Raw genomic sequence first — 8,712 nt, forward strand, 5'->3', positions numbered from 1 at the left:
TGAGCTTACACAGAAGTGTACACATTGGCTGGTCGAAGTATCTTTTGTTAGCGGGATAGGCCTCATGTACTCTATATTACAACAAACATCTTCAGTGGATCTCGTGTTGTACTAAGTCAATTATTTAAAACATGATTTGGGTGCAAAAGGTTAGGTGAAAATTCTTCAGAGTCATTTCATCTCAAATGATCAGATTTCATCCAACTTGTTGACACAAGTGCTGTTGTCAGGTTAAGTGTTGTCTCAATAGATGTCCTTCGGCCTGGTCTGTTATTAGTAAATTAAGCATCCTGCTGGACTCACACTGATCATTGATGGGACTAGACTAATTTATGGAACAGACATTGTTTTTGACAGTCTTATAGCACTCCTGGGACTGAAGGCTTGAGCGTCTTTAAACTGCTCATACGCAGGTTTTCAATCTTGTCAGAAAATAAAGCTCAACAAACGTTTTCTTATTTGCCAAACTCTCTACTTGCACTCAGTCTCTCTTACTACATTTAGGCCTAATTTAAGCGATGAACGTAAAAGTTAATAATTAATCATTGTGTTATTTGGACAGGCTTCTACACCAGTGATAATCAACAGCACATGCTCACTGAACTGCCCCTGAAGCTAATCAGTCCACAATAAGAGATAAAGATGTTCCTTCCATCTACAGTGGCTTTAGAAAACATTCAGAACCCCTTTTATTTTAGCACGTGTTGTATTTAGTCCTTTGCTGTGGTACTCCCAATTGTGGTCAGATGTATCCACTTTGATTTATTTAACTGAGATGCGTCTTGGGGCTTTGCTCATGGAGGTGAGTGACCAAGAAGCTAACGGTCACTCTAAGAACTTTGAAAGTCCTCTGTAGAGATGTGGGAACTTGCTGGAAAGACTACCATTTCAACAGCACTTCATCAATCAGGGGTTCATGGTAGTGTGGCTAGATGGGAGCCACTCTTGACTAAAAGGCTTATGACACGCTTGGAGTTTGCCAAACGGCATGTAAAGGACTCTGAAAGTATAAGAAAAAGATTATCTGGTCTGATAAGACAATAATGTAACTTTCTGGACTGAACTCCAAGCCCTATGTTTGGTGATCACTAGTCACTGCTCATCACCCGGTTAAATCCATCCCTAAGGTGAAGCATAGTGGTGGTAGCATCATGATATGATATATATATATATATATATATATATATATATACACACAGAGAGGTCCTGGAAGAAAACCTGCTCCAGAGAGCAAGCAACCTCAGATTTGGGTGACAGTTTACTTTTCAGCAGTCTCGGACTGTCCTGGAGTGACCCCACCAAAGCCCATAATAACCCCAAAGAACATCTGTGGAGAGACCTGCAGATCATAGTGGTTCACTGAAGGAGCTTGAGAAGATCTGCCTGGAAGGATGGGATCAACTACCCATATCCATGTGTGCAAAGCTTTAAGAGACGTGCTATGGCCAAGACTCACTCCTGTAATTGCTGCCAATTGGGCTTCTATAAAGTACTGAGGTACTGTAAGAGTCTTAATACTTATTTAAATGAGAGATTTCAGTTTGAGTTTTTTATTTTTACGTTTTCCAATTTTCATTATGGGAAATTGAGTTCAGAGTAACTGGCAAAAATACAAATTGTATTTAACACAATAAAATGTGCTTAAAGTGAAGGGGTCTGAAAATAAGTTTAAAATATGTTGTCCAAACAAGGATTGATTAGTTTTGTTGTATGTGAGTATTAATCATAGGGGTTCGACTCAAAACATGTAATCATCTAACCATTCCCTCAAATGTGGGTAGCCAAATTGATTGCATTAATCCCTGTCTGAAGTCGTTTTTAAATTTAAATAATGAATATCTTAAGTATTGATGGGTATTCCACAATTTTAGGACAAACTTAAATTTTCCCAAAAAGGATGAACAGTGAATTTAAAACTAGTTTGAATTGTATTTGTGGAAACAACTGAATAAGTACAATATAATTCAAAGACAGTAAACTGTTAACCTACATAACAGTTTACGCTGCCTACATCACACAGTTGGTCAATAAAGATTGGTTCTTCAGCCAGTTGATCATCCTGAGAGGGGTGTTATTTGGAAACGTGACCTCAACTGTTGGAAGCTCCTCCAGGCAGCAGGACAGCCACACGTGCCGATTTGGTCCTTAGGCTATGGTGTGTTGGCAGTGGGAAAAAGCCATCTGCTTTTTTTTTTACAGACTAGCTTGCAAAGTTGAGGGAAAAGGGAGAGAAACGAAGCATTCAACGCAGGTCCGATACAGGAAAATGTATGCTCATCAACATGTGTTCTCCATACATACATCGCCATTCTTTCCCCTTCAAACTTGTGGCAATATAAAGACGTGGAAGACTTAGCAGTATCCTCCTGCTGTTGTGTCTACTTTACCCACAGCTAGCATTGAAGGCCCTTCTAACAGCAGCTTCTAACAGATAGTTAATCATTGGCCATTTGCGGGGAAAGTGGGCTCTCACACTGTTGACTCTTATCACAGAAAACCACAAAGGTGGTGGTGCAGTTTATCTTAAAGCTGACATTAATGGGGCAGGAGAGTGTTTCGTTTAAAGAGACAGGTTGTTTTTTAATTATTTTTTTGTGTCCGTTGTGGAATAGATAGGCTTGCACATACATTCCATCCAAAGTAGATTAGGTTAATTTAAAGAATATCACTCTGTAATTACCTTCCAACATTGTGTCCAAGGTAGCTAGCCCGCAAACATAACATACAATTAACATATACCTTTGTCTATAGCCTCTTACAAAGCATAATAGATCACTCAATTCACAAGAATATACATTTTGGGCTTCTAGCCATGCACTAATTTCTCACCTTTCAAAGAGAAATGCCTGCAGCCAATCCTACATATCTTTAAAATCCACAGCACAGACTATCATACTACTGTGCATATGTTAAAGTAAGGAGCCTAGATACATGGTCACATGTAGAAGTAGTTTGTTTGGTAATCGTCACAACTAACCAAATTCAGCAAGTACCATGCCAAAACCACATAAGCCATGCAAGCAATTGGACTCATCTCACCACCCCTCACGTCCCCATATGTCAGCAGCCATGCTGCTCTCTCTTCTGTGGCTCCAGAGACTCACACTGCCTCCCTAGGGAGACTAGCCTCTTTGCCGGCACGTCTGCGGCCAGGGCAGATTCCCACCAGCTGTATTCTGGCGACAGGACGCAGGTGGGCCTCCGGTTGATGAAGTAGCGGTTCAGGTAGCTCTCCTCCAGCCCGGCGATCTGCAACCCCCTCTCCTGGTCTTGGAGGATGAGCTGAGAGCAGGCTCTGGCCATGGTGTACACCTCGGGGCACAGGCCACCATACAGCTCTGACGTGTAGTAATAGTCCCCTTCCCCATCCTCCACGAAGGCCGATGAGTCCGGCTCACGCTCATACGGGAAGGCACGCCGTGGCATCCCATACAGCTCCGGGTGCAGCGTCGCCACCAGTTCCCCAAGGATCTCTGCCCCCACCGGGGCCAAAAACTCTTGGTCCACATCAGCGCAGAAGACATACTCAACCTCATTACGAATTGGGTCTTTGATGGCGGAGGCCAGCAAGGCCATGCGCCGCAGGGCTAGGTGCTTCCAGCCAACTAGCTCCGCCACGGGGACAATCTTCAGATTTCTCCTGGGGGCCAGAAGGGGCAGCGGCTCCAGAGTGCGAGGGCTGTCTGTCAGAATATAATAAGTGACGGTGGAACCCGGTAGAAAGTGGAGTTCGGCTGAAGACAGGAAGCGAGGGAGGAAACGGGCGTAACCGCCCACCGCTAGCGTCAACAGGCCGGTGTGGACTCTTCGTTGGCCAAACTCGTCTCTCCGCCAAACTGAAATGGAACTGTCCCCCCACACCAGCGGAGCGCCCCACGATGTTTCCTGATAGGGGTGCTGTCTTTTCTCCTTGACAGTTTCCTCAGTTACTGCTCTGGCTTCAACGGCGAGGTCCAATCCCAGAGAGCGAAAGACGGGGGGTTTATCGATCTTGACTGCCGTTCTTCTGCCTTTAAGGAAGTCTGGAGGGAAAAATACTTTCACTGTGACAGATATATGTTCTATTAAAGCTAAGAAATTTCAACCTGAAGGAATATTACAAGTATTCTACTACAGACATGGATCACCTTCAATGTGTTTAGAAAAGTATTTTCATTTAGGCCTACCTCTGAGTTTGCACATTTCTAAAGGTCTCACAAATTCATTGCATATAGTAGGTACACAAAATATTGTAGATGTCACCCAAACACTATTTTAGATCATATTATTTACTCTGTGCTTCTTTTCCATGCTTCCCAAACCTTTTCTGCCCATAGACTTCAATGGGCAGGAAAAAAAAAGACTAGTTTTAGCTTCCAGTTGGTTCATAGCAAATGAGTTGACAAGAAATGTGACAAGAAATGATTTGCTTTTGTGCTTTCTTCTTCAGGGGAGTGAATGTGATAGATGTAACAATGTTGAAGGACACTTACATATGAGCAGAAACAGAAGCAGGCAGTACAGGGCCAACTGCTTTCTTAACACTTTGGCAGATCCTGTTGGTAACACACAAGCACACATTTTGTGTGTGCGTGGACTTGTGGCTTCAGCACACGCAGCTTTAATCATTAAACTTACCAAGGTAGGTTTTGTACACTTTAGATAACACAGACAAATATCAGTATCGCAAAGATCACATATCACACAGACGGATTGTTGTGCATATTACATCCATTTACGGTGAAATCTCTTGATGATACTGAGTCCCATTAAAACAAGTATAATTTGTTGCAGTCGTGTGGATTATAGTAAAGTAGGCCTACAGTACTCACTCACAGACACATAACTCAGCTGAGTCTCTCTTTCTCCCTCTCCCCATCTCTCTCTCTCTCTCTCTCTCTCTCTCTCTCTCTCTCTCTCTCTCTCTCTCTCTCTCTCTCTCTCTCTCTCAACCACACCCGCGTAGCCCTATATCATTATAGGCCTTTACTGTATCAAGAACACTGTGTGTCTGTTGGTTTTAGATTCAAATTAGACTCCACATTCCCTTTTTCAGGACATTGGATAAAAATCTCTGTTGCTCTGATCCAAGAGAACATTTTCATTAGGATTGAAAAGAATGTGCATCTTCAGATATCTTGTACACTAACATGAGAAATATGTAAGAAAATCTTCATGCACATCATTATAGAATTGTAGAACTGACAACAGAACTTAATTATTCACATTGTGCCTTTGAGGAACATTTAACAGTGCCTTGAAATTGGCCACTTTCATATTTTATTGAGGTATTTTACTGCAGATCCAAAGGTAATTTGGGGACATCAGTTTACTGTTAGGGTGACATGACATGGTGCACCAAAGACACTTTTTAACCCTTGTGTTATCTTCAGGTCATTCTGACCCATCAGTCATCGTGACCCACTGTCGTTTGCGACAACTTTACCGCATACAAAAACAAAGTGAAGCATTTTCTTTTAACTGTTGGGCTGTCTCAGACCCCCCACATTGCGAATGTTAAAAGAAAATTATTTTGATTTGCTTTTGTATTGGGTAAAATTGGGTCGTTATGAACGAAGGCAGCACAAGGGTTAAGTTACCTGTAACTGATAATCAGTATCATGACAGGCATCATGGCCGTGGCTGGATTTGGACCTATGATCTTACACTTTGCAGGACACCGTCCCAGCCCATTGAGCTATTCTCAGTGTTAGGAAGTTACATGGTCAGTAACTATATAAAAAAAGGACATCATTTTCAAATCCAGCCACGGCCTTTGGGCCTATCATGATATTGATTATCTGTTTAGTTAAACCTGGTATATCATTCTGAAATACCATGCGCAATTTCATGCAATTTCACCTTGAAATGTCAACCGTTTCTTAACCGTTGTCCCAAAGCTGACCAAAGCTAACACTCTGTCCTTTCTATTCATAAAATCTCACCAGTAAGTTGGTGTGTAGCAGAGAGGATAGAGAGACTCACTCACAACCTTATGCTCATGAGTTCAAATCCCCATTCAGCCTATTGTTGTTGGCAAAACCAACAGGAACCCTAAATACAGATCTCCTCTAAGTATCCTGGTGCAGCATTCAAGTATTTAAGTAAATCATACAGCAATAAAAAAGAGTAGAGTTTGCGATAGTTTGCAAAGTGGAGATTGGAGGGAAGACAGTGAAAGTTAGTTAGAGAGCGTGCAGTGGTGGTGACATTTGACTGACCTGCGAGACGTTTGCAGAGTGGGAACAGCGCCATGCTCCAACCTGGATGTGGGGTGGAAAACAAACTGCAGGGGTCAGGCTTTGTCTTGGGACTGAATGTCTGCCAGAAATATCTCCTTTCTCCTGTCCCTGTGTTTCTTGCCTTCTCTCCCTTCACCTTCTCCTTTATGGATACAGTGCTACGTATTGTCAATTTTTTTGGTGTGGTTTTCCTGTTTCGTATCTCAGTCTCTTCTACCCCCTCTCTCTTACACTTTTTCTTCTGTACTTTTCTCCTTCTATTTCTCCCCCTTCATTCAGGCTTGCAGAGTATTCCCTTCTGGAGAATGCCCAAATCGACCAGATGTGTGAGGAATCTTGGCAGATGGGATGAGTTGAGAAGTGGCTTGATAACACATGGAGAAGGACATGCATTATAGGGGAAAAGAACAGCGAGAGAATAGATGTAAAAGAAGAATAGATAAAGAAAGCAATAAAATACTATTGTAATGAAAGGAGTTAAGAGAGTGTGCATGGTAAACAATAAGATGGAGGAGAACTGATTGTGAGAAAGATACAAGATTTCAAAGAGGACGTGTTACAAGTCACTCATATCAACTCACAGGTCACTACTCAAGCAACTCTATCTGAGGGTAAACAAAATTGAAACTTGCCCCATAGCTGGGACAATTGTCACATATTATGGGGCAAGTTCATTCATCACAACTCATGTTATAAACAGAAGAAACGTTAATTTTGTTGTCATAATTTTAATGTTTGGACTCATGTAATATAGATAATCACAAAAGCACATAATCGTCTAATTGGATTTATGTAATAGTATAGTTTTAGAGCAAAGGGCACTACTAAAAATGTCCCTGTCTTGCCTAACCAATAACATTTATATGAGCACAGTCAATCTGTATGTGCTGTGAATTGGTTGAAGTCCAGCCTTTTTGTCCACATGGTGGCAGTATTGCTATAGCTTAGAAAGATGCCTTTAATGGGGGGGAGCTTTCACAAATTGTCAAGAAACAGTCCACACTGATCTTTTATAATTTTATAAAGATATTATAAAGATTTAATACAAGTTATACCAGAATTTGTACTGTATAGTAATGAAAACTGACATCTAATATGTGCAAAGTAACTAATCATGGTCCAACAACTCAGACACACTCAAGAGGTCACTTTGCAGTTTATTAAGGTAAATTTCATGTTTTACATCCACATAGAAATGGCAACATAGTTCAGCTCTAGTAAATAACTTTGGACAGAAGCATCAATCAAACCCAAACAACAGAACCAAACAAATAAACAACACAATCTACATTGAAAGATGGATAAATTACAGAATGAATGTAAACCTATTTTCCTTTCATCTCAGTCTTCACCTTGTTGAGGCAGAGAGGTGGGGTTGATATCACTGGGCAGGAAGTCCAGTCCAACCAACATTGGATAAAACTGATGGATTATCAATTATGCAACATAGTGCATCTCTTAGTACACCTATTACAGTTCCTACTGTAACATTGTCATAAGCACTACATTAGCATTTATAAAGGCTACAGTTACCAGAATTTGTGGAGTTAGACCATAAGTGCAGCACATTTTAATGCCAAGGTGGTTTAAGGAATGTTAGTTTTATAGCCCCACACCAAAGTGATACTGGGAGAGGGAGAGGGTGAGAGAGGGAGAGGGTGAGAGAGGGAGAGGGTGAGAGAGGGAGAGGGTGAGAGAGGGAGAGGGTGAGAGAGGGAGACCTTCAAACTGGGGACTTTGTAATAGAAACCAATCATCTACACTAATTTCATTAAATTAAACATAACTATGTAGTGTTGTTATTGACGGATAGTTAATAATAAATAGCTACAACAGCAACATCATGTTAGGCCTGTTTCACACCCGCCTAAACACAGAAAAGCTTTTGGATTTTTTTACTGGCAGTGTCTTTGTATGTATAATTTCTTAAAGTTGTAATAATCACAGCACATAATTGTATTGTCTCCAATATCACATTAAATAAGGTTAAATAAATTAATCACAGGATATGTATATATTTGATATAATATGAGTAATTTATAGAAAATTCAAAAATATTTATATATTTGATGCAGCATATATTTCTACTTTCACGTAGAAAAAATAATCAAATTGCACATGTCCAGGATTGATTGTAAAGTCTGGTTGCAGGATTGTGTTTCTCTTTTGTTTTTGAATGATTACATTTTTCCTCTAATTCATTTATTTTAATAAAAAGCCAAAAGACTATTCATTGTTTCTCTCATATAGCATATGTTACTTTGTACTTTAAAGAACAAGTACTAAGTATTTTTACCACTAATACTTTTAGGAGAACACAATGAAGGGCTGCAGCTAGATCTCAAATTCTCCAATACTTTGTTGACACCCTGAGAATAATATACCATTTGTCAGCAACTGCGAGTTTTGCAGTTGAAGTGGAGGAAGTGGTATATAGAGGCCTATTTAATGTTATACTTGTCACGCTGGCCCTGCTAAACATTAAACTATT

At 40.6% G+C, this 8,712-nt stretch overlaps 1 protein-coding gene across 1 annotated transcript; it reads right to left on the bottom strand.

The window, feature by feature from the left end:
- Positions 1–2,554: 2,554 nt before the first annotated feature.
- On the bottom strand, positions 2,555–6,473 carry LOC146273408 (globoside alpha-1,3-N-acetylgalactosaminyltransferase 1-like). The gene is made up of 3 exons (XM_084705685.1): positions 6,201–6,473; positions 4,473–4,535; positions 2,555–4,022 (listed from the first exon to the last, which is right to left on the bottom strand). The coding sequence occupies exons 1-3, from the start codon at positions 6,232–6,234 to the stop codon at positions 3,061–3,063; spliced, it is 1,059 nt and encodes a 352-aa protein (XP_084561811.1). The 5' UTR covers positions 6,235–6,473; the 3' UTR covers positions 2,555–3,060.
- Between the last annotated feature and the right edge of the window lie 2,239 nt (positions 6,474–8,712).

This window comes from Hypomesus nipponensis, chromosome 9, assembly GCF_054491055.1.
Source record: "Hypomesus nipponensis isolate SF chromosome 9, ASM5449105v1, whole genome shotgun sequence".
NCBI classification, from domain to species: Eukaryota; Metazoa; Chordata; class Actinopteri; order Osmeriformes; family Osmeridae; genus Hypomesus; species Hypomesus nipponensis.

Excerpts from the sequence above, each read along its gene's own strand:
- LOC146273408 (XM_084705685.1), bottom strand. The coding sequence starts at position 6,234 with ATGGCGCTGTTCCCACTCTGCAAACGTCTCGCAG. Across the intron at positions 4,536-6,200 it reads ACTCTGCAAACGTCTCGCAG|GATCTGCCAAAGTGTTAAGA; the intron begins GTCAGTCAAATG and ends TGTTACCAACAG. Across the intron at positions 4,023-4,472 it reads GCTTCTGTTTCTGCTCATAT|ACTTCCTTAAAGGCAGAAGA; the intron begins GTAAGTGTCCTT and ends TTTTCCCTCCAG.